This window comes from Symphalangus syndactylus, chromosome 6 (assembly GCF_028878055.3).
Source record: "Symphalangus syndactylus isolate Jambi chromosome 6, NHGRI_mSymSyn1-v2.1_pri, whole genome shotgun sequence".
NCBI classification, from domain to species: Eukaryota; Metazoa; Chordata; class Mammalia; order Primates; family Hylobatidae; genus Symphalangus; species Symphalangus syndactylus.
In genome coordinates this window covers 79,562,302-79,589,526 of record NC_072428.2, presented here as the reverse complement: position 1 = coordinate 79,589,526, position 27,225 = coordinate 79,562,302, and the positions used below count along the sequence as shown (strand labels likewise).

The 27,225-nt window shown below is 35.4% G+C and overlaps 1 protein-coding gene across 3 annotated transcripts in view; it reads right to left on the bottom strand.

The window, feature by feature from the left end:
- DEUP1 (deuterosome assembly protein 1) overlaps window positions 1–27,225 on the bottom strand; it is a 94,567-nt gene that overhangs the window by 24,630 nt on the left and 42,712 nt on the right. For all 3 annotated transcript variants that reach the window (XM_055283249.2, XM_055283248.2, XM_055283250.2), the window contains exons 8-11: window positions 16,013–16,158; window positions 12,421–12,526; window positions 6,947–7,144; window positions 5,275–5,361 (exon numbers count right to left, since the gene is read on the bottom strand). In XM_055283249.2, the coding sequence (XP_055139224.1) occupies window positions 5,275–5,361; window positions 6,947–7,144; window positions 12,421–12,526; window positions 16,013–16,158 (537 nt within the window). The remainder of the gene's footprint in view (window positions 1–5,274; window positions 5,362–6,946; window positions 7,145–12,420; window positions 12,527–16,012; window positions 16,159–27,225) is intronic.

The window sequence follows — 27,225 nt, the reverse complement described above, 5'->3', positions numbered from 1 at the left end:
TTGTTCTATGTGTCTGTTTTTATGCCAGTACCATGTTGATTTGGTTACTATAGCTTTGTAGTATATTTTGAAGTCAGGTAGTATACTGTCTCCATCTTTGTTCTTTCTACTTAGGATTGCTTTGGCTATTCAGGGTCTTTTGTGTTTGCATATAAATTTTAGAATAGTTTTTTTTCTATTTCTTTGAAGAATGTCATTGGCATCTTGATAGGGATCACACTGAATCTGTAAATTGCTGTGAGTAGTATTGTCATTTTAATAATATTAACTCTTCCAATACATGAGAATGCAATATCTTTCCATTTTTTTATCCTCTTCAATTTCTTTCATCAGAGATATATAGTTTTCCTTGTATATATCTTTCACTTCTTTGGTTAAATTGATTCTTAGGTATTTCATATTCTCTGTAGTTATTGTAAATGAGATTGCTTTCTTGATTTCTTTTTCAGATTATTCACTATTGACATATAAAAATGCTACTTCTTTTGGTATGTTTTTATATCCTGAAACTTTACTGAATTTGTTTATCAGTTCTAACAGTTTTTTGATGGAGTCTTTAGGGTTTTCTAAGCATAAGATCATATCGTCTGTGAACAGGGCTCATTTGACTTCTTCCTTTCCAATCTGGATGCCCTTTTGTGTCTTTCTCTTGCCTAATTGCTCTGGCCAGGACTTCGGGTATTATGTTGAATAAAAGTGGTGAAAGTGGACATCCTTATTTTGTTCCAGATATTGGAGGAAAGGCTTTCAATTCTTCCCCATTTAGTATGATGTTAGCTGTAAGTTTGTCATATATAGCCTTTATTTGCATATTTGTTTTTGGTATTCTGTGGGGGGAATGAAGCCAGCTTGCTTTTATGCCACCATTTTGAAACTGGAAGTCTGCACATCTTCATTTCTAAATAAAATATTACCACACGGAATCCGAGAGTATGTAAAATTCCTAAAATATAGCTATTATAAGTTTAGTTGTGCCACTCCCAAAAAGATATGTTGAAATCCTAACCCTCGGTACCTCAGAATGTGACCTTATTTGAAAATTGGGTCTTTATATCATAAAAATGAGGTCACTAGGGTGGGCCCCAATCCAATAGGACTAACATCCTATAAAATGGAAAAATTTGGGCACAGAAACAGACACACAAGGAGAGTCGATGATGGGAAGAAGCACAGGAAGAAGATGCCCATGTGAAGACAGAGGTACAAGGAGAAATCCATACGAAGACAGAGGATTGGGCTGATGTATCTACAAGTCAAGGAATGGCAACGATTGTTGGCAAACCACCAGAATTCAGGAAGAGGCAATGAAACATTCTCTTCTACAGGTTTCAGAGGGAGCATAGCCCTGCTGACACCTTGAATTTGGACTTCAAGCCTCTAGAACTGTAAGACAATAAATTTCTGTTGTTTCAAGCCAGCCAGCTTTTGGTACTTTGTTACAGCAGCCCTATCAAACTAAGACAATGACTAGAAAGGTTTATTCCAAAAACTCAAAGGTGGATCAATATTGGGGAATCTGTTAACCATAGTCTATTACACATCAATAAATTAAAAAACAAAACCCACGTAATGTCATATTTCCTAAAAAGGCATTTGATAAAACCAGCAGCAATTCTTAATAACAACTCTAAGTAAAATAGAAAAAGATATAACTAAGACCATAAATTAAGAACAAATATACGAAACAGGAAAACTCTAAAACCACATCACTTAAAATAAAAAACTAGAAAACTTTCCATCAAGCACTATAATTATTTAACATTTTCTTGGAGTTTTTAGCAAATGGTATATGATCAAAAAGAAAAAAACCTACTATGAGCAGTGGAAAAGAGATAAGACTATCTATTTTTGTTGATATGATTTTGTATCTCAGAAAAGTCTAAGAAACCTCTAGTAAAAAGCCTACTTAAATTAATAAGATAATTTGTATTTTTTCTATATTAAAAATAAGTTCCAAGATATTGAAAGAGGAAAATATCTTATTTGTAACAGTACTAAAAATTGCAAAACACTTGGGAATAAATTTTGTTATTTATTTTATTTTATTTTTTTTATTTTAACAGCAAACTCATCCTTAAAAAACACCTAGGAATACATTTTAAAAGAAAAGGACATAACCTATACAAAGAAAATGGTAAGATCTTTTTGAAAAACATAAAATACGAAGAAATGGAAAGCCATTCTTGGATGGAAAAATTTACTATAATGAAAATGCCAAATCAAAGTTAATCTATAAACTTACTTCAATTCCAAATACAATCCAACAGGAAATTACCAGGAGAAACTAAATAAATTGAGCTTAATGTTTACATAAAAATTTAAATTTGGTTTCCATTTTATATCCTATGCAAAATAAATGGATTAAAGACTTGGATGAAAGACAAAATAATCTTTGAAAAAAAACTGAAGCTATATATATTTAGAAGGCAGAACCCTGTTAGTCAAGGAAGGAAACTCAGAAGCTATAAACGAAGAGATCAAGTAGAAGTTTAAAGCATTTTGCATGGCCAAAAAAAGTCATAAACAAAGTTACAGACAACAGAGTTGGAAAAGCATTGTTAAAAATTGACATGAGGGTGGATGCAGTGGCTCATACCTGTAATCCCAGCACTTTGGGAGGCCAAGGCTGGCGGATCACTTGAGGTCAGGAGTTCAAGACCAACCTGGCCAACATGGCTAAACCCCATCTCTACTAAAAATATATAAAAATTAGCTGGATATGGTGGCATGTGCCTGTAATCCCAGCTACTTGGGAGGCTGAGGCAGGAGAATTGCTTGAACCCAGGAGGCGGAGGCTGCAGTGAGCCAAGATCACGCTACTGCACTCCAGCCTGGGTGACAGAGTGAGACTCCATCTCAAAAAAAAAAAAAAAAAACTGACATGAAAAAGACAAATAAGCCAAAAGAAAAATGGGCAAAGGACATATCTAATTCATATTGGTACACATTGTCAATAAATATACAAAAATATGTTCACCTGGTAGTCAGGGAAATGCAAATTAAAGAGCTATTGAGAAATTATAACCATCAGAATGACAAAAATTAAAAAGACCAATAACACCTATTGCCTATAAGAATGAAATTTTAAAAGGTACTCATACAAAGATGGTAGACATATGATTTAACAATAGCTATTAAAATTAAAACACACATATCCTTTGAATTAGCAATTTTACTGCTAGGAAGCTATTCCAAGGTGTAAGTATAAGGATTTTTCTTACAGCATTGTTCATTCAGGCAAAACTCTGGAAACAGAGTTGAATAAATTATCCCTGAAATAACTATAAAAATAGTTTAATAAATTTTGATACACACCATGGAATATTATCAAGCTATTATAAAAATAAAATAGGCTTAAATTAGTTACCTTGGAAAGATTCCAAGGGATACTGTTGAGTGAACAAAAACAAGACACAGAGAAGTATGTGTTATGATTCAACTTTAAAAAGATGATAAAATCCCCAAATAGGTACTATATGACTATATGTATATATATCTGAAAAAGTTTAAAATAATACATACCAAGTAGTTAACATATATCATCTAGAGGAGGGGGTATAATGCAGGTAGATGAGGGGAGGAAAGAGGGAGGAGTAAAGCAAGCAGCAACAACAAAATAACACACTAAAATTGCCCTTATGTAAGTTATGATTAAATTTATAAGAAATTATGTATATCTTATATGAACATATATTTTTTCTAAGAAATTAGGGAAAATAAAAGGATGTTCATCTACTGATTTGTAGAGATGTTCATGGACTGTCAAAAGGCAGTTTTGGAATAATGTATATATTATACATTTATTTCTGTAAAAGAACATGCAACCCATCTCCTCCATATGTGTGCATATGCAAGGAAAAAGTTACAGAATGCTACAACAAACACTAATTCGTTAGCACTGGATAGCTTTGGATTGGGATAGGGTTGTGGATCATTAGCTTCTTTATACATCTCTGTGTCTGCTATTTCTTAAAAACACAAAAAGGTGAACAAAATCAAACACCTAAAGGAGCCAGAATTAGGCAGGCTCAGTGGGGGCTGTGATGACCCAGAATATACACTTAAAAACGTTCAGATTGAAATGTAAAAAAAATACAAATACCATTTTGTGAGTGAAAAAAAGCACTCATGGAGGCAGGATCTGATTTAACTTTTTGCGTGTTCAGCATTTAGAAATAAAAATGTCATAGATGACACACAGTTTTTTTAATGTAACAAATAGGAAAATCACTTATGCCTTACTTTTTATCTATCTGTACTCCAATCACAGGATCCATTAACCATGCCCAAAGAAGAAGACAGAATGCTTCCAGAATGTTTCTACTCTTTTGATGCTAGAATATGGACCATTATGAGAACAAGTATATAATATCACAGAAATATAGTATCATAGCTTAAGGAGGGCCAATGGAGAATGTCTAATTCAACTCCCTCATTTTATAGCTAAGGAAACTGAGGCCTGATTAAGTAATTACCATATTCATTTCTTATCCTTTCCATTCCTCATATGGTAGAAAATTATTTTAGAATTTTCTCAGAGCAAATAAATGATAAACAAGTTAACAATGATATTTCATTCATTCCATAAATAAAAATTCTCATATAAAGATCAATTTTCTATTGTTACATTAAACAATTGAAAGGAGATGCACAGAGCCTGTTTAAGTTCCTTTGTGTAAACCTATAGAGCCATTGGTTAAAACCAGTAGTCCTTATCCTCAATAATTCATTTATTTCTCTTTCTTTTAAATCAACCAACACTCACTGAACACTTACTTTATGCCTGAAGATGTGAGGTACTGGTGAAACAAACACCAATAAGACATGGTTCTCTGCTTGCCATCCACTGGGAATGTGACAAGCAACAAAACAAGTCAGAACAAAATACGAACTAAATGTGGCATTCATTCTGACTGGGGGGGCGGTTCAGGGGTGGCTTCATTGAGGGGAAGATTGGCACTTGAATCAGGCCATGGAGGATGTAGGATTTCAAAGGCAACAGCAAGAACAAAAGCAAGGAAATAGCATGCTTGGCATATTTGAGGGAAATCATCAGAATTGAGCCCAATCCAACCAAAGAACAAGGGAGAAAACCAGACATTCCAATGTTCTAGCTTGAGGATAAAAGTAACCTCAACTGAAGCGCAACATAATTTACCACCCTACTCCTTCATGTCTAACACACAGCAAGTGCTCAATAAATGATGTCTGGGTTAATCGTGACCAATTCAGTAATCTCTTTGTTCAATTTATTGAATGATGTCAGCATATTACCATGTATTGTCCGGGGTCTAAATCTCCCATCATTCCTTTTAGATGTGTGTTTTCAGTTCTGACAACTTTATATGTCATATCTGAGACCTGAAATTAGCAGATAAAAGGCAAATGTAAAATTTGTAATAAAAACTCATAATTCTATTAAAATTTTGTTTTGTGAATATAAATATTTTCTAAGTGTAATGAAGGGAAACACTTCTTCGGTATGATCAGTAACATTCAGGTATTCTTATTTAGTTCTCCTATCTTTGGCAGGCACCACTTTACGTCTTTTTCTGATCAATGCTAAACTACAAACATATACTTTCAATAATGATTCATTTACTTTTGTCCTCCAATCCCAAAATTCCATTTCTGGTTTCTATTTTCTATTGTATGCAAATTGTCACCAGAAAAAGCACATGTTAAAAACATGTTTGAGTAACTGTCCATTAAATTTATTCAACACCTGATTAATTTTTACAATAGGCAATACATAACTTTCATGTTTAATTTTGTTCTGATATTTCTGCCAAAATTCCATCTTTTTTAGTGACTACTTAATTTTGTCTCTCAATTTATTTTATCTTTCCCTGATTTATTCTACTCGACAGGACTTGGATATGGTATCTGTCCTTTTATTTCTCTAGGACTCATTTTTGTATAAAATACCTGCCTTAAAAAGATTTAATTTTGTAAATTACTAATAGTATGCTCATTGACAAAACCTAGAAAATGTACAAAAATATAAAGGTGAAAATAAAAATTATTCATAATCCAACTACCCAGATCACTGTTAACACCTGTAAAATATCCCTCCCTATACAGGTACAACCAAAGTGATTATCCCATCTCTGCTGTTTTCCTGTGTACTGCAACAATAAATCACGAGTTAAGGCTTACAACTGGGCAAAGGCTAAATCTTTTCTGTTTTCATAATTCACATGATTTTAGTCATGTTATTTGTGAAGTGACTCTCATATGCCTAGAAAATTATTAAATGATGCTCTCAAAACCTTTAGATTTGGGGTAAAAAAGCAGATAAACCCTGTGCTCTCAATAGTAGGCCATCCATTTGATCATGAGTAAGGGATGGTGGGAATTTAAAAAATAAATAGACAGGCAGGAAGGAAAGGAAGGATGTAGAAGTTACTTGCAGTATTTTAACAGAAAAATGTTACAATTGCTGTTTTTCCCCACGCACCATGCTGTGCATTGACTGCATATTCAGTAAATATGAACTAATTTTCATGTTTCAACATACATTTGTAAAAAGCCTGAAAGAAATACATGAAATGTGGGGGAGGGGTATGAAGTGTTGAAGAAGAGCTGGAATAGAGACTTTTTTTAAAAAGATAAAAATGTTAATAGAAGAGAAATACAGAAAAAAAACTCAGAAAGATTTGATTAGCGTGTACTGTGGGAGGTTATCAGAATATAGGTTACAAGAAAATGGAAAGATGAGATTTAATGAAATTGTCTTGCACTGTCATTTCCCTAGTCCTTTTTGTTGGTGACACTTTGTGTTATCTCTGAAAGGTTTTATGTAACACCACAAAGCATTTCTGTGAGGCTAGTCTCAGAAATAATACCAAGAAATGTAATGTTTTCATTAGTCAATAATGAAGGCTACTATTGGCACTGAGCAAGAATGTGCCCTAGACAAGTGCTATTCTGCCTACTTGCATACCTTTTGTTTTGCTAACATTTTTTCTTTTATTTCTAATTCCATTTTTAACTGTTTTTCCAGAAGGGCAGCTTTCTTCGTGACAGTTGCTATAGTGATCTCCTTCTGATGAAGCTCTTCTGTTAGGTCAGAGATTTCATTCCTCATTCTTTCCTGCTCAGAGTTATGGTACTCTTCCTCCTGTTGGAGCTGGCTTCTTATCTGCAGCAGATAGAGAATGGAAATATTATTGAATCCTTTTATGTATAGAATAGCTTAAAATTTTACTGGCCATGTTCAGTCCTCCTATTCTGAAACTTTGTCAGGGCCCACTTCACCCTCCTTTTCTGATCAATGCTAAATTAAAAACAGATACATATAATAATGACTCATTACCTTTTTTCCTTCCAATTCCAACATTTCATTTCTCACTTCTATCTTCTGTTGTATGCAAATCATCACCTATGACTGATACTACTTTGATAACCACTTTGAGAGGAAGGTGAAGAAAGTATTAACAAGCATTTTCATGCAGAAAAAAATTGGCTTTAAAATGGTTACGTGATTTGCTCAAAGTCATAAAGCTAATAATCTGCAAAGCTAGGACTGGAATCTAGGACTCTTGGCTTTAAATTCAGTGCTTTTTTAAAACTAAAATAGGCTGTACTGTTTGTAACTAAACATTTGTTTCTCAGAATCACATTACAGTAAACTTCGAACAATGTCTTCATGAAAACTCATCACTTCCCTTAATTAAGCCTTCTATTTTCTGAATCTTGGCTAAGCTTCCATGTCGGAAACCTCTGGATTGTCTCTGACTCCTCTCCACCCTTGTCCTCCCAAACCTGGTCAGGCAATGAATTCTGTCCGTTCTATTTCAACCTCTTTTAAGTCTTGCCTCTGTCTCCACTCCTACAACTGCTTTCTTGGTCCAGCCTCTTAGCATCTTTCTAGAAACCACTTACTGTTTCTAATTCTTGAGACTTAAAGTACATAATCATCCATCTAAAAAAAATCATAGTCCATTGGGGAAACAGAAAAATAGACAATTACAACACAGTGTAGCAATTAGTGTCAGCAGTATGTAGTGGCAGTATGTTTAACCCAGCCTAGGGATGTCAGGATAGGATTCCCAGAGGAAGGGTCATCGGACCCAAAACTGAAGGATGAATGAATGCCAATTAGAAGATAGAGATGCTCTAGCCGGGCGTGGTGGCGTGTGTAGGAAGCTGAGGTGGGAAGGATGCCCAGAACCTGGGATGCAGAGGTTGCAGTACAGTGGGCTGAGATCACGCCACTGCACTCCAGCCTGGGCGACAGAGCAAGACCCTGTCTCAAAACCCTGTCTCAAAAAAAAAATAAATAAATAAATAAAAAGGCATAGAAAAAAATAGAACATAGAGATGCTCTACAAAAAGTAAAAACATTAGCCAGATGTGGTGACATGTGCATTCAGTCTCAGTTACTCAGGTGGAAGGGGCACTGGGGTGGGAGGATCCCTTAAGCCTAAGAGGTCTAGGCTGCAGTAGGCCCTGATTGCGCCACTGTATTCCAGCCTGAATGACACAGCAGGATCCTGTCTCAAAAAAAAAAAAAAAAAAAAAAAGAAGAAGGAGGAGGAGGAGAAGAAGGAGGAGGAGGAGGAGAAGGAGAAAGAAATAGAAGGAGGAGGAGGAGGAGGGCTCGGAGGAGGAGGAAGAGGAGGGAGGAGAAGGAGGAGGGCTCCCGGGCAAAGAGCTCAGTGAGTGAAAGCATGGCACACTCAGTGAACTAAAAGGAGTTTGGGGTAGCTAGGAGTTAGCTGCTCTGAGAAATGAGGCTGGAGAGTTAAGTAGAGGCTAGCCACAAAAGAAACATACGAATTTTCTCCAGGGTACTTTTTTAAAATGGATTTTTTTTTCATCTCACCTTTAAACATTTCAGTATATATCTTTAAAAGAACAAGGCTCTCTCTCTTTTTTTTTTTTAAATGTAGCCAGAATGTTATTACAATGTCTGTAAAAATTAAGAATTCCTTAATATCATCAAGTATCTAGGCAGTATTCAAATTCAAGCTTGTCTCAGAAATATAATAAATGTTAAGTTTAATTGAATTAGGATCTAAATATGATCCACTCATTGTGACTGGCTCATATATCTTTTTAAAGCCTCTCTTTTTGTGTTCTAAGTAGTTTACATGCATCATCTCATTTAATCCCCACAATGTCTCTCTATTTTGCAGACTACTCTATTTAGCAGATTAAAAAATTAAGGTGCATAACTTTTCACATCACATTTCTTGTGAAAGGCAGTCTAATTCCAGGACCTGTGAATTACTGTGCTCTGCAACCTCTGAGGGAAGGGTCCTGGAAGGTGTGGAAGGTGGTTCACATTTGGAAAAACCTGAGTTTTAGGGGTTGACACCTACAGACAGATTGGAAAAATCTGGGTTTTAGGGGATGACACCTAGAGTGAGATTAGAAAAAGCTGTGTTTTAGGGGATGACGCTTAAGAGTGGGGTGACCTAACATGGAAAGTACACGTCCAGAGGCAAATGTGATCCACCATCAGGCTTTATGCCACCAACCCTTCCCTCATCTGATTCTATTCGTATTACCAACATATTTAGAGTTTCAGAGTTGGATATGACCTTAGAAATCACATGATCGAACCTCATCATTTAACAGATTTTTTTAAAAAAGACTCACAGGAACGAGAACGAGGCGGAGACTAAGAGACACGAGCACAAGTATCCTAACCCGGAGGACAATATTACAAGTCTCCTTTAATCTCTTCTGTCTCCAAGTTTTTACCTTCCAATTTATTTGATGAAATAACATGGTCAGTCTATAGTTTGTCCCAGTATGGATTTTGCTGATCGCATCCCTTTGGCATAGTTTAACATGTTCCACTTAAAATGGAACTTTTTTTTTTTTTGAGATGGAATTTTGCTTTGTCGCCCAGGCTGGAGTGCAGTGGCACAATCTGGGTTCACTGCAACCTCCGCCTCCCGGGTTCAAGTGATTCTCCTGCCTCAGCCTCCCGAGTAGCTGGGACTACAGGTGAGCGTCACCATGCCTGGCTAATTTTTGTATTTTTAGTAGAGACGGGGTTTCACCATATTGGCCAAGATGGTCTCGAACCCCTGACCTCATGATCCGCCCACCTTGGCCTCCCAAAGTGCTGGGATTACGGGCGTGAGCCACCGCACCTGGCCAAAATGGAACTTTTAAAATGTAAAAAATGAATATACTACTGTGAAAAAGGAGTAAACGATTTTTATTATTTTCACAATATTTAGATGTTAACACAACATACTATACTGCAAAGCTTCTTTCTTAATGAAAGAAGAAACTAATTTACCTGAACTCCAAATGACTTTTGGTTTATTGAAAATGTGAATGTCATCACAAAATAAACGGCTAAAACATTTCTAGACTGTAAAAAAGGAAAAGAAATAAAATACTTGCAAGATTCATAATATATATCCCTTGTTAGTTTTATTACAAGAGAATGAAAATGCTCTCCAGAAACACTTGGAAGTTTTTTTTTTTTTTCTTGCTCTGTTGCCCAGGCTGGAATGCCATGGTGCAATCTCAGTTCACTGCAACCTCCGCCTCCCAAGTTCAAGCAATTCTCCTGCCTCAGCCTCCTGAGTAGCTGGGATTACAGGCGCCCGCCACCACGCCCACCTAATTTTTGTATTTTTAGTAGAGACGGGGTTTCACCATGTTGGTCAGGCTGGTCTCAAACTCCTGACCTGGTGATCTGCCCGCCTCAGCCTCCCAAAGTGCTGGGATTACAGGCGTGAGCCACCATGCCCGGCCAGTTGGAAGCTATTTATATAAAATTCATTTGTTACCTTTTTTTTGCACAGCATTCTGGTATTTAGTGGCCTCCAAGAGCTTATAAGGAATTTTGTGCCTCATACTCTCTCCCACCTTGTCAAAACTGTGCAAAATTGGTAGATTCTTTATATTATTCAGTTTTATTGCTTTATCTAAATCTATGAGGTTAAGAATCATGTAACTACACTTTAGGTGGCTTTAACCAATCTTTTATCATTCACTGGGGACACCAGTAAAAAAGAGTTTTTTAAAGTTATATTTTTAAGTCAGCAAAATAAATTTTGTGGGATTATATGGCATTAAAGTGTTCAAAATATATGAAAAATGATCATTGATTCATAACACCTTTTCTCTACTTAACCTCTGTTAGTTCTCTGACAGTCAACTCTTTGGCAGACAGTACCTGTCTTTCATATTATTGTATTTCCTATAGAAATTAGCAGAATAGCTATAGTTCTCCTAGATACTCAATAAATGTTTGTTAAATTTGTACAAACAACTGAATTTATAACCCTATATATTTATGTGAAAATTTAGCCTTAATATTAACTAACTCATTCTCTAAGTATTTATTTTAATTTACTGTGTGTCAAGCACTATGCAGTGAACTAATTGATAATTCAAAGCCACACCCAAGTTTATTTAACTTTTAATTGTTTAGATTTTATAGCATTAAATATTCTGCCTGATCCTCAAACCTAAAGACCAGAGAGGTGGAGAGTAGCTATGATAAATTCACAGAAAGAAGGCCATTACTGGATTGTACTAGAGGGAGGAGAAAATCATACTCTTTGTAGGACAGGAAAGAACCACAAGCTCTTTAAGGACAGTGCCCAGGACTTACTCATCCTTGTATTTCTAGCTCCAGCAGAGTTCCTGGCACATGTTAGGTGCTCAGTGAAAAAATGTGGGTGCAATAAATAACTATTGAGCCAATATTTACTAGATACTTCCTCTGAGCTAGATCCTATTTTAAGCACTTTAAATGCATTATCTCATAGATTTTAACTTAGGGTAACAGTATGGATACTGGAGCCAGATTGCCTAGATTCAAATATGGCCTCTGCCACTTAATAGCCCTGTAATGTTGAAGGAAGTTACTTTTTCTTGGTGCCTTAGTTTCCTCAAATGTAAAAAGAGGGTAATATTAGGACCTACTTCATTAGATAGTTGTGAGGAATAAATGAAGTAGGATTTCTTAAGTCCCTAGAACAGTTCCTGGCACATGTTAACTGCTATTTAAGTAGCAGCTATTATTAACTCATTTAATCCTCATCACAAACTTATGAGGTAGGTACCAATTATTTCCACCTTAGAAATGAGGCTCCTCAGTATCTTGCACAGGAAACTTCTCCAAGCTTACGTGTGTGGTTGAGCACCAGAGTCTGTGCTCTCAACTTTCTTGCTATAAGCCACCTATCATGGAGCCTCCGGCCCTCCACCCTCTACGTTTCGTGGGCAGTCTCCCAGTAGCAGAGTGATAACTTAAGGTTTGTGTTTTTTGTAGTCTCACACAGAAAAATGTCAGAATTAGCAGCTTGGCAGATTATCACCTTACAAAAAAATACAGAAGGAAAACAAAGGGAATGAGAAGAAAGATTTTTTTTAACTCCCTTTGTATGTAAAGAGTTCACATCTACCTGGAAGAATGGAACTCATTATTTTTCATACCTTGTTCAATTCTTTTTCATGATTTGGTTGATCTTGCGTTACTGAAAACGGCTCTTTTATTTTCCTTTCTGGTTCTTTAATAGAAGGCAAATAAGATGGTTCAAGTCTACAAATTAAACAAAATAATGATCAAAATTAAGCTTAACTTGATAAATTGTTATGATTATACTGTTAATTTAGACCATTACAGGCTGCAGAGATAGATCATTACTTTGTTGGAAACATTTTTAGTTACAGAAATTGCAAGTTCTAATACATTCAGATCCCATAAGTATTTACATCTTTAAGTGCAAATGGTTTTAATGGAAGAAAGGAAGCAATTAATAAGGAATTTCAATTATACATTAAAAATTGGCAGAATACTGGGATTGCACATGTAGATAAGATTTTGGGATAAAAAGAAAAGACTGTTTCCTATAATAAAATAGCTTGGTAACACATTTAAGAAAAGGAAACACACCCAACTTGCTAATGTATTGTGGAAAGGAACTATGTCATAAGTCTAAGGGGAGCAACTGTTCTATAAAAGAGATAAAATATCATTAACTCTGACAGTCTAACCAGAGAGTACTCAAATACATCTATTCTTTGGCTGCTTAATTTATAAAGTGGAATTGCAACCACATATTAATATTAGAGGAGAAAAGCAGAAACTAGTATAAAGAGTATAATACCCATAGGAGGTTTGAAGATGTCTGAGCAGATAATGTTCACTTTCATATGAGACAAACCAGTGAAATAAAAATCACAAAAACACAAAAATAAACATAACCAGGTAGGGGAAGCAGCATGCTTTCTACTGGAAGTCAGGCTTGACTATTCTGGAGGAGTCTCTTGTTTTGAGGAACATATCCACTTGTGAGTACAATTTTAGGTTTCCAGATAACTTTTGAGAAGATTCCACACCTTCAGAAACTTCAACCACACAAATAAAAAACCCAAATCTGAGTAATGATATAGAAATTACTAATTTAAAGATTGAAAATAGAGGATCTATTATAAAAGGTGTAAGTTGGTAGTGATATCCCTGAGCTACATGTATCTAGACTAGATTGCTTTTTTGTGATTATCAAATATGTATCTTAACTGTGGATAACAAAGTATATCAGAGCATAATATACTGCTGTAATGTTAACACTCAGGAAAAACCATCATTAGCATTTTTATGTGCGGTAAATATATTTTTCCCTATGCATATATATGTGTAAAGAAATATATACTTCCCATACAATTGGAATATACTATACACATTATTTTTCAGTGTCCCTTTGTTTCCCACTTAGTAATATATTGTGAGCATTTTCCATTTTATCAAATATTCTCCTAAAATATTATTTCAGGATCAGTCTTAAGTTTTCATTATTTCCTATAATTTGAAATGAGTGAAAAAATTTCGTATTTTTCAATTCTTCCTAAGCAATTTCAGGAAGTAGAATGCTGAATTGAATGCTAAAATCCTCATGGTGATCTTGCAAAATTCTGTGAGTGAATGACACAAATGTCAAACTCCAATGTGGACAAGTGCATAGAAGAAAACCGTAATCATGATAATATAAAATGCTAATGTACATGTATAAGGGAACTATTATTTGTCATGTAGAACAACAGTATGAAATTAGTTTAATAACTCTCAGAACATATCAACCCAGGGTGCTTCTACAACTAAAAAAAAGATAGAAAAAGCTAACAAAAGCTTAGCATTATTGAGAAAGTTTCTGAAAATGAGTAAGAACATTACCATGCTACTTTTATAAAACTACTATGCATCTATTATCAGTAGTCTGGGGTACTTCACTTTGATACAACTACAAAGAAGCAACAGTCTAAATAAAATAAACCAAAACAATAAAGCTGATAGAACAGAATTCATATGAGAACAAACTAAAAAAATTAGACTCTTTTAGTGGAAAAGATGAAGGCTGAAAATTCTAAAATACAATGGAAGTTTGTGAAAAGTTAAACTTATACCTTTTCATCAAATCTCAGAATTCTAGAACTGAATTCTAGAATAAGAAAGATGTAGTTTGGAGACCAAAATAAATGCCAAGTTAAATACAGGATGGTAAACAGGCAGAACAAAAAAGTTTTTACTGGCCAAATATATAAATAAGTGCAAGATTTTAGATTAAATAGTGTATTGAAGGGCTGTTGGCACTGTTTGGAATTCAGCATGGGTCTTAAGAGCACCATAAAAAGTACCTACAATGCTCTTCACAAAGCCAGAGCTAGACATGGGTTGACTGGTGTGCTCTTCTGTGAAATGTCTTATGTTTTTAGGAATATATTTTCTTCGTGTGAAGACATTACTCACCATACTGGAACAGTACTACATGTAATAAGTATCAGATTGATGATAATATACATCTTGTATACAGAGCACTTGATAATGCAGATTGGCTAATAGGCATTCTGTCACCATCCTTGGTGAGACACACAAATAGGTCATTTTAGGGATCTTAACTTGCCATTTGTTATTAAGCATAGACCTCAAAGAAATGCTAGCAGGTCTCGCAACTTTGAAGGTCTCACAACTTTGAAGGTCTCACAACTTTGAAGAAATAATTATTGCCTTTAAAACAATATAACAATCTTTCAATAAAGCATCCCTCACCGTTTGGCTATTCAATTTTTAAAATCCTATCATTGATCTGGCATTAGCTTTCTGATTTTGAGAAAGATTCAAGTTCTATGAGAATAAGAGCATCAATGAACTATTAAAGCAGTCAGACTGTCTATTCACAAGCATAAACATTTAACAATCCTCAGCAGTCCCATTTCTTTTGTGTTTATGGAATATACAATATCTGTCTGATTTCCTTTATGTTTATGGAACATACAATATCTGTCTGATTTTAAAAGAGAAAAAAAAATCTGTTTTAAGAAGAATCCTCAATGGAACTGACAAGACGGCGAGTGGGGTGGCCAAAATAAATACAATATGTACAAGTGAAAAAGTTGACATCAGGTATAGGCAGTCAAAACGAAGGCATTTAAAAATATGGAATAAATCTTATTTCTCTGAGTATACATAATTGAATACTAGTTGTATACTATTTTTGTATAATATCTTTTTTTTTTTTTTTGAGACAGGATCTCACTCTGTTGCCCAGGCTGGAGTACAGTGGCATGATCACAGCTCACTGCAACCTTGACCTCCCAGGCTCAAGTGACCCTCCCAGCTCAGCCTCCCAAGTAGATGGGACTACAGGTGTGCGCCCCCATGCCCAGGTAATAAAAAATTTTTTTGAAGAGTCAGGGTCTCACCATGTTGCCTAAGGTTTGTCTTGAAATCCTGGGCTCAAGTGGTCCTCCCACCTCAGCCTTCCAAAGTGCTGGGAGCCACCAGGTCTGACTCAGTGTGACAGAAATATCCGTAAATCAGGACATGTTATAATTTTCTAGGTAAGTGAAGATGTTAATTTTGAAGATAAAATAACCATAAATTTTATTTTTAATATTTAATATTACCCACTAATTAACATGTTAATACAAAATAGACTTTTTATTCTCATTTCAAATATAAAACTCTTAAAAACATTCAAACATCATGTTTTGAACAGTTCTCTCAGATTGTCAAATATAAAGATTATACCTTGTTTTATTTCCTTGCGCATTTTGGCACTCTCCTATTTTTAATAATTCTCTGTGTAATTGCAATCGTTCCATTTCTATAATTCTCAAGAGATCATCACGTGACTGTAACTCACTTTTTACCTCTGAGAGACCTGCTTCCATGGCCTGAATAAAAACATCAAAAAATTTCATGCTCATTTTTGGTTATCATAAAGTACAATGCATTTAAAAATATTTAACATCTATAAACCAGCCTAATTTTAAACAAACTGATATTTAGTCATTTGCTTGTTCTGTCTCATAGAATTCCATTCCTTCATTCATGTTTTCTTTTCTATTTGAGATGGAGTCTCACTCTGTTGCCCAGGCTGGAGTGCAGTGGCGCGATCTTGGCTCACTGCAACTGCCTCCCGGTTCAACCAATTCTCCTGCCTTAACCTCCTGAGTAGCTGGGATTAAAGGCTCGTGCCACCATGCCTGGCTAATTTTTGTATTTTCAGTAGAGATGGGGTTTCACCATGTTGGTCAGGCTGGTCTCGAACTCCTAACCTTGTGATTCGCCCGCCTTGGCCTCCCAAAGTGCTGGGATTACAGGCGTGAGCCACTGCGCCTGGCCTCCTTCATTCATTTTTTCTAACAAATATTTACTGAGTTTTTATTATGTGCTCTGGGGATACAGACACAGAACCTGTTCTCAGTGAGCTTACAATCAAGTGGCAAAGACAAAGAATAATCAAATCATCACACAAATATCACACTGAGTGTGAATATGAAAGAATGAAACATAAAAGTATGAATAAACAATGCATACAATTTTAATTAATGCAAATACTTTCAAATTATAAAAAGATAATAATCAAGAATAACCTAATGGCAAAGCTGGCCAACAAAATGAATTATAAACTGTGATTCAACCCTTGCCCAATGGCAGCTATTCTTTAGTCAGTAACTAGAAATACCAGCAATCCTCTGGGTTCAATATTTTATTTTGTTAGTAAGAGAAGCTTGAACTAGGTTAGCAGTTGTTGGCAAGGACCCATTGGAAGAGAGTAGAGGTAAAAGGAGTTGTGTCAGGTTCCTAAGAAGGTGGATAGAATGACCCTCAAAGCACCGTGGGAGAATTGCCTAATGCAAAAAGTAAGGCCCTCCTCTCTGTAACAGGAAGGAAGGAAGATGGAATGCAGACAAGCTTATGCATTTAGCTAAGGGGATATTAAGAGACTGGCTATCTCTTGGCTTCTATTTTCTCTGTGAAGTAAAAAGTAACATCATGTTCTAACAGTAGAAGGAGAAGTGTGCAGGGTATAGGAATGGTTTTTGAGAGTGGTGAAGAGTTTAAATGGCTTACAGTGGGAATGAAAGAATTAGCTACTTGGAGAAAAAAAGCTGGATTGCTGGGCAGTGTTGAGTGCCCATTTGAGGTTGGGGACCATGGCCTGTTGGGTGATTTTCTGCAGCAGTACTTGGCTATTCTCTAGGAGAGAGGAATGGAAGAGTCTTTTAATATCATCAGGTCCCTTCCACACAATTATACAAGGAAATTAATGTCTTTAAAAAATGCCTGACTTATGTCATCAAATCCATTGCCATTTTTACAGATGAGGAAATTGAATGCCAGACTCGATCCAAAGTTACACAACTCATAACTACCAGATTTTGGAAGAGGGAAATCCAGATCTTTTGACTCCTAGTCCAGTTAGAACATTCAGGATGAAAAAATTCCTTCCACTCAAAATAAGTTAAATAAACCTCTAGTGTATTGGTAAAGACAGGATGGGAGGTTCTACGGGCAAGGGTCTTCTCTGCTAGTAAAGGCTATAGGAAACACTATATTTTTAAAAATCATTTGTTCAATAATTCTTAATATATAGATATACTTAATATTCATTGAAATATAATCAATATTATTGAATTATTAATAATATTCATTGAAATATAATCCACATACCATAAATTTGCCCATTTAAAGTGTACAATCCAGCAGTTTTTAATTTAGTCACGAAGTTGAACATCACCAGTACTTTATTCCAGAGCATTTTCATGATCCCCAAAGGAAACCTCATACTCATCAACAGTCACTCCCCATTTTCCCCTTCCTCCAGCTCCTGGCAACCAGTAATCTATGTTCTATCTCTATGCAATTGTCTATTCTAGATGTTTCATACAAATGGCATCGGCCTTTTGTGACTGGCTTCTTTAATGTAGCATAATGCTTTCAAGGTTCATCCATGTTGTAGCATGTATCAGTGGTTGATTCCTGTTTATGGCTGAATAATGTTCCACTATGTGGATATACCACATTTTGTTTATCTATTCATCAGTTGATGGACATTTGGATTGTTTCTACTTTTCAACTATTATGAATAATGCTGTTATGAAAATTAATGTATAAGCTCTTATGTGGACATATGCTTTCTTATTTGTTAATTCTTATACAGAAGTTCACAAAGCCTAGAAGAATAATCATATAGAAGATATAGGATATAATGAGTTCCCAGATAATTTATTTTTACCAAACCTTAAATATATGCTGTTTTCCAGGAGGCCTGTGTTCAGTGAGGGGCATAGTAGCATTACTTTAGCCCCAGAACTTCCCGGCCACCTTGGAAATAAATATAAAAAGATTCAAACTGGTGACTTAATAGACTTGTTTGGATGAAGACTTGTTTGGATAAAGCCTGTTTTGAACAGTGGAGATTTTTCAGGCAAGATTAAACACTCCAATAATAAAAGAAATGCAAAACAATAGATTAGCAATCAGAAATACAAAGTGACTTAATATGAATATCGCCCATAACTTTGCCCAGTTGAAGAAGGCACTACGTGGGCTCCCTGGTTTGCAAATTTGCCACTAGGGAGCAATCAAATATGAAGTTGTATGTAGAAAAGTGCATCTGCTTTCACTTGGGGAAGGGGAGTCCACAAATGCTCTAACCTTAGGCCTATAAAATATAGTGTTGCCACAGGCTAGGGTTAGCTGAAACTCTGTAAAATATGGTAATAATACAATATATTTGTTTACTGTTATTAGAAAATAATATCTGTAAGAGTGAAATTTGGAGACATCATTGAGAGGAAAAAAGCTTATTCATGACCTAACTACACAGGTACAAGCATATATGTTAAAATTCAAACTTTTCATAATACAAATGAGTAATAGTGATTTGACATGTGAATAAATATGCAAAGTATTTTACTTATAAATGACAGCATGTAAATTGGCTGCAAAAGTACAAGAAAAATTTGAGGGCTTTCTTGATATTGATAAATCTAAAATTGTTTTTTGACATTGAATTCAAGATTAATACTAAATTAACATAAGAATTAGTGAATTGATTTAACTGAGATGTAGTTTTAAAATTAGTATGCTTCTGCATGAAAGTCAAATCAATTATTTGTGAATGTGGGTGCAAATATTGAGGAAAATGATTCTTTGGTACTTGACTCAGTTACTGGAACATTTTCAAGTTTGTTTGGAACAACTTAAGTATGTAAATCAACTTTTTTTAACTGTAAAATTGTATGGGATCTATACACAGATCAGGTACTTCAGATGAATACTTAGCATGTAATATGAGATATGTTGGAAGCATGAAATACACACCAGATTTTGAAGACTTAGTATGAAAAAAAGTAAAAATCTCAATAACTTTTTATATGTTGATTACATTTTAGAATGATAATATTTTGGATATATAGTGGATTAAACAAAATATATTGTTATGATATGTTAGTTTCACTCATTTTTCTTGACTTCTTTTAATTCGGCTAGTAGGAAAATTTAAATTATATTTGTGACTTACATTATATTACTACTGGACAATGTTGCTCTAGCACCTTAATGACACATTAACAAGCAAACAAAAAAAGGTTAACTTTTCTGTCATAGATACTAGAAAAATGCAGAGCAATCTATTTTTGTCATTAACTTCCCATGAAAAAATTGCACATTTAAAAGACATGTAGAGTGTAGCATAATGAATAAATATATGCAATGAAATTAATAAGCATACTGACACATTTCAAGGTTGTCAAAAGACAAATGAGATGTGATTCATGTGAAAACCGAGATGCATCTGGCATTAAAGTGTGCCATAAACAAAGAGAATTTTACATACAAGAAATGACAGTAATTCAGATGTAAATGGTTGTCTTTTTGCATTTATGTGTATGATGTGGAACACTGTCATGACAGTTTTGTGAAAAGGGAAGAGAAACTTCTTTCCAAATACATATATTGGTTATAGTATCAGTTACCTCTAATTATTCCCATTTGGTAAAATATAAATTTTGTAAAACATGTTTAAAGCCCATCTGTTTAGTTAGAGGTTTGCCTAATGGTTTGAGAAGAGCAGTGATTCTAAACCTTCAAATCAACTATCAAATATAAATAATTGATATATTTTCATTTAGATTTATCCTAAAGAAAAGAATGAAACGTGAGTAAAATTTGGAAATGAAACAGAAGGAAAGCTAAATTAATGCAATATATTCAGGATTTTTTCCTAAATAGATGAAAAATACTTAGTGTTTTCCTAAGAGTAGAAATCTTTTAGACATCTTAAAGTTTTTGAACCAAATTATTTTTCAAAATCTTTTCATTAGTTCTACAACAGATTTTGTTTTTCATAAAACATGGTCCAGAATAATTTGGTTTGATTTTTAATACATGTGATTCTTTTGTAAAATATAAAATGTAGATTCTTAGTTCAAATTTAATAATGGTCCTAGCTAGATCCAAGGATAACTAATTTTTTTTAAATGAACAAATATTTGTAAAAAAATAATATTGGTAAACTTCCTCATAGAAATCAGTATAAATATCAGTCACATTAATAGTTGTTATTAGCTGACCGGGTGCAGTGGCTCATGCCTGTAATCCCAGCACTTTGGGAGGCCAAGGCAGGTGGATCACAAGTTCAGGAGATCGAGATCATCCTGGCTAACATGGTGAAACCCCATCTCTACTAAAAATACAAAAAAAAAAAATAGCTGGGAGTGGTGGCAGGCGCCTGTAGTCCCAGCTACTAGACAGTCTGAGGCAGGAGAATGGGGTGAACCTGGGAGGCTGAGCTTGCAGTGAGTCGAGATTGCACCACTGCACTCCAGCCTGGGCGACAGAGCCAGACTCCGTCTCAAAAACAAAACAAAACAAAAAACCCAAAAAAACAGAGCAGGATGAAATTTCTCAATCAAGTGCTATCCACTAAAAATATAATGTGAGTCAGAAATGCAAGCCACACAGGTAGTTGTTATTAGCTACAGAAGACATCACAAAATGAAGTTAGAGAATTACTAGTGAAGAATATGAGAAAAATGACTTCCTTCAAAATTTAAAAAAGGGTTGATCAATTTTAGCACTATTGACATTTGGGACTGGGCAATTCTCTGTTGTAGGGTTGTCTTGTGCACTGTAGGGTGTTTAACAGCATCTCTGGCCTCTACCCACTAGATGCTGGTCACACTCCTTTCCTTGTTGTGGTAACCAAAAATGTATCCAGGCATTGCCAAATATCACGTGGGAGGAAAAATCACCCCAGTATAGAGCCACTAATTTAAATGAAAGTCATAAAAATTAGGCAATGAGTACTGCTGTTTTACAACCTTTAGTATAAGTAAAAAGACTTCACAATTATATTGATTTCTATGTGTAGCTGGATTTTAATTTTGTTAGTTATAGTCAGAAACATTAATAAATTATTAGGTACATTAATATATAAATACCATAAGAAAAAATCAAAATAGGTAACGTGGACTTTCCTTAGCCCAGGCAACCCACAGAGCCTTCCCAGGTGTGCATGTAAGCCCCAAGAAGTTTGTAGAAATCTTTGAGGAGTAGGGAAGAAGTGTGGTAAGTTACATCCTGTTGAACTTGGGTCAGAAGAGTAAGTTAATTAAATGATATCAGTAAATGATAGGGCAACCTTGGCCAGCAGCTGGTTTGATTCTTCTTACTTCCTGCTACACATCTGACTCCCAAGTTGCATGCACTCTCCCTCTCCTTGCTGCCAGGAGTGTGTCATTTTGATAACTGTGAGAAGCATAGGCTTATGGCATTTATTTGGAGGGAGAGTAGAGATGGTGATCCTAGCTAGGAATGTTATAATAATGTTCCTCAATGTACACTCTTTCCCTGTTTGCAGCATTTTTTTCTTTTAACAAGATTCTTCATTCTACTTCCTGGAAAAATATAAACAATAAAGTTCTGAGGAGGAGAAAGGTGGAGTTCATCAAGGAAAGCCTTATAGAGACAGTCAGTCATACTGCCAAGAAAGAGGTACAGAGGATCTTTTTTTCCCCAAAGAATACAGGTGTAAAAGTAGCCACTTCTATCCCACAAGTGAGCCAGAAACAAAAGTTGACTCTCAGCCTGAAAAAGAGGATGCTCTCGGATCCTGTAAATAGGCCCAAATAGAATTATTTTTGGGGATATTAAAAGGAACTGATGTTAGTGAAGAAGGTGAACCTCACTGAAGGGTAGAACCAGACTTGATAACTGGGGCTACTAGTGAAATATGTTTCAGGCAAACTAAATAGAACAGAGCAAAATAAGCCTGAGCAGAACATTGATTTGTATGGATCAAATCCAAAAAGACTTAAAGAAGAGACAAAGCAGGGAAAAACGGCAGATGGGAGGCAGGACTAACTTGCAGCTCCCACTTGGACAGACATAGCAGTGTCTGGAGAGACACATCATGAACTTTTGCTCCAAGAACTACTGTAGGAACATACCAGGAGGGCCAAGAGAATCCATCCCTAGGGAAAGTGGGAGAGCACCAAAACAAGGGAGCACCCCATGGGACAAAAGAGTGTGAACAACAGCGCTTGAGCCCCAGATCTTCCATCTGACATAGTCTACCCAAATGAGAAGGAACCAGAAAAACAATTCTGGTACTATGACAAAACAAGGTTCTTCAACAACCCCGAAAGATCACACTAGCTCACCAGCAATGGATCCAAAACAAGAAGAAATCTCTGAACTGCCAGAAAAAGAATTCAGAAGGTCAATTATTAACCTATTAAAGGAGGCACCAGAGAAAGGTGAATATCAACTTTAAGAAATCAAAAAAGAGAAATAGCATAAATAAAAAAAAATCACAACTTCTGGAAATGAAGGACACACTTAGAGAAATTCAGAAATACACTAGAAAGTCTCAGTAATAGAATTGGACAAGCAGAAGAAAGAACTTCAGAGCTTGAAAACAAGGCTTTCAAATTAACCCAATCTAACAAAGACAAAAAAGAATTAAAAAAAATGAACAAAGCCTCCAAGAAGTTTGGAATTATGTTAAGCAACCAAACCTAAGAATAATTAGTGTTCCTGAGGAAGAAGAGAAATCTAAATGTTTAGAAAACATATTTGAGGGAATAATTGAGGAAAACTTCCCTGGCCTTGCTAGAGACCCAGACATCCAAATACAAGAAGCTCAAAGAACGCCTGGGAAGTTCATCACAAAAAGATCATTGCCTACACACATAGTCATCAGGTGATCTAAAGTCAAGATAAAAGAAAGAATCTTAAGAGCTGTGAGGCAAAAGCATCAGGTAATCTATTAAAAAAAAACCTATCAGATTAACAGCAGATTTCCCAGCAGAAATCCTACAAGCTAAAAGGGATTGGGATCCTATCTTTAGCCTCCTTAAATGAAACAATTATCAGCTAAGAATTTTGTATCCAGTGAAACTAAGCTTCATAAATGAAGGAAAGATACAGTCTTTTTCAGACAAGCAAATGCTGAGAGAATTCACCACTACCAAGCCAACATTAAAAGGAGCTCTAAATCTTGAAAGAAATCCTCAAAATACACCAATATAGAACCTCCTTGAAGCATACATCTCACAGGACCTATAAAACCATAATGAAATGAAAAAAATAAGTATTCAGGCAACAACTAGCATGATGAATATAATAGTACTTCACTTCCAAATACTAACGTTGAATGTAAATGGCCTAAATGCTCCACTTAAAAGATACAGAATGGCAGAATGGATAAGAATTCACCAACCAAGTACCTGCTGTCTTCAAGAGACTCACCTGACACATAAGGACTCACATAAACTTAAGGTGAAGGGGCAGACAAAGATATTCCATGCAAATGGACGCCAAAAGCAAGCAGGAGCAGCTATTCTTACATCAGATAAAACAGACTTTAAAGCAACAACAGTTAAAAAAGGCAAAGAGGGACATTATATAATGATAAAAGGACTAGTCCAACAGGAAAATATCACAATCCTAAACATATATGCACCTAACACTGGAGCTCCCAAATTTATAAAACAATTACCACTAGACCTAAGAAATGAGATAGACAGCAACACAGTAATAGTGGGGGACTTCAATACTCCACTGACAGCACTAGACAGGTCATCAAGACAGAAAGTCAACCAAGAAACAATAGACTTAAATGATACCCTAGAACAAATGGAGCTAACAGATATTTACAGTCTATGCAACAACTGCAAACATATATTCTATTCATCAGCACATGGAACATTCTACAAGAAAGAACATACGATAGGCTACAAAACAAGTCTCAACATATTTAAGAAAATTGAAATTATAGCAAGTGCTCTCTCAGACCACAGTGGGATAAAATTGGAAATCAACTCCAAAAGGAACTCTCAAAACCATGCAAATACATGGAAATTAAATAACCTGCTCCCGAATGATCATTGGGTCAATAATGAAATCAAGATGGAAATTAAAAAATTCTTTGAACTGAATGATAATAGTGACACAACCTATCAAAACCTCTGGGATACAGCAAAAGCAGTACTAAGAGGAAAGTTCATAGCATTGAATGTCTACATCAAAAAGTCTGAAAGAACTCAAATAGCCAACCTAAGATCACACTTCAAGACACCAGAGAAACAAGAACAAACCAAATTCAAACCCAATAAAAGAAAAGAAATAACAAAGATCAGAGCAGAACTAAATGAAATTGAAACAAAAAAAAATTCAACAGATAATGAAACAAAAAAGATGGTTCTTTGAAAAGGTGAATGAAATCAATAGACCATTAGCAAGATTAACCAAGAAAAGAAGAGAGAAGATCCAAATAAGCTCAATTAGAAATGAAACAGGAGATATTCAAACCGATACTACTGGAATACAAAAGATCATTCAAGGCTACTATGAACACCTTTACATGCACGAAGTAGAAAACCTAGAAAAGATGGATAAATTCCTGGAAATATACAACCCTCCTAGAGTAAGCCCTCCTAGATTAAACCCTCCTAGATTAAACTCCTAGACGAAACAGAAACTCTGAAAAGAACGAGAGCAAGCAGGGAGATTGAAATAGTAATATAGGCCAGGTGTGGTGGCTCATGCCTGTAATGACAGTGCTTTGGCAGGCCAAGGGGGGCATTTGAGCTCAGGAGTTCGAGACCAGCCTGGCCAACACTAAAAAATACAAAAATTACCTGGGTGTGGTGGCAGGCACCTGTAATCCCAGCTCTCAGGAGGCTGAGGTAGAATTGCTTGAACCTGGGAGGCAGAGGTTGCAGTGAGTCGAAACTGCGCCACTGCACTCCAACCTGGGGAGCACAGCAAGACACTGTTTAAAAACAAAAAAAACAAAAAAAAACAGTAATATGAAAATTACCAACAAAAAAGTCCAGGACCAGACAGATTCACAGCTAAATTCTATCAAACATTCAAAGAAGAATTGGTACCAATTTTACTGACACTATTCTAAAAGATAGAGAAAGAGGGAATCCTCCCTTCAATCATTCTATGAAGCCAGTATCACCCTAATAGCAAAACCAGGAAAGGATATAAGAGAAAAAGAAAACTACAGACCAATATCCCTGATGAACATAGATGCAAAAACCCTGAACAAAATACTAGCTAACTGAATCCGACAGCATATCACAAAGATAATCCACCATGATCAAGTGGGTTTCATATGAGGGATGCAGGGATGATTTAACATATGCAAGTCAATAAATGCAATACACCTCATAAACAGAATTAAAAACAAAAATCACACAATCATCTCAATAGACACGGAAAAATAATTTGACAAAATCCAGCATCCCTTTATGATTAAAACGCTCAGCAAAATTGGCATGGAAAGGACATACCTTAAGGTAATAAAAGCCATCTATGACAAACCCACAGCCAACATTATATTGAATGGGGAAAAGTTGAAAGCATTCTCCCTGAGAACTGGAAGAAGACAAGGATGCCCACTCTCAGCACTTCTATTCAACATAGTACTGAAAGTCCTAGCCAAAGCAATCAGACAAGAGAAAGAAATAAAGGGCATCCAAATCAGTAAAAAAGAAGTCAAACTATCTCTGTTGACTGATGACATGAACATATACCTAGAAAACTCTAAAGATTCATCCAAAAAGCTCCTAGAACTGATAAATGAATTCAGTAAAGTTTCAGGATACAAAATCAATGTACACAAATCAGTAGCACTGCTATACACCAACAGTGACCAAGCTGAAAATCAAATAAAGACTCAACCTCTTTTACAATAGCGCAAAAAAAAAAAAAGAAAAAGAAATACTTAGGAATATATCTACCCAAGGAGGTGAAAGACCTCTACAAGGAAAACTACAAAACGCAGCTGAAAAAAATCACAGATGACACAAACAAATGGAAACACATCCCATGCTCATGGATGGGTAGAATCAATATTGTGAAAATGACCATACTCCCAAAATCAATCTTCAAATTCAATGAAATTCCCATCAAAATACCACCATAATTCTTCACTGAATTAGAAAAAAAATCTTAGAATTCATATGGAACCAAAAAAAAGAGCCTGCATAGCTAAAGCAAAACTAAGCAAAAAGAACAAATCTGGAGGCATCAAGTTACCAAATACCCTATATTATAATGCCATAGTCACCAAAACAGCATGGTACTGGTATAAAAATAGGCACAGAAACCAATGGAACACAATAGAGAATCCAGAAATAAACCCAAATACTTACAGCCAACTGATCTTTGACAAAGCAAACAAAAACATAAAGTCTGGAAAGAACACCCTGTTTAACAAATGGTGCTGGAATAATTGGCAAGCTACATGGAGAAGAATGAAGCTGGATCCTTATCTCTCACCTTATACAAAAATCAACTCAAGATGGATCAAAGACTTAAATCTAAGACCTAAACCATAAAGATTCTAGAAGATAACATTGGAAAAACCCTTCTAGACACTGGCATAGGCAAAGACTTCATGACCAAGAACCCAAAAGCAAATGCAACAAAAA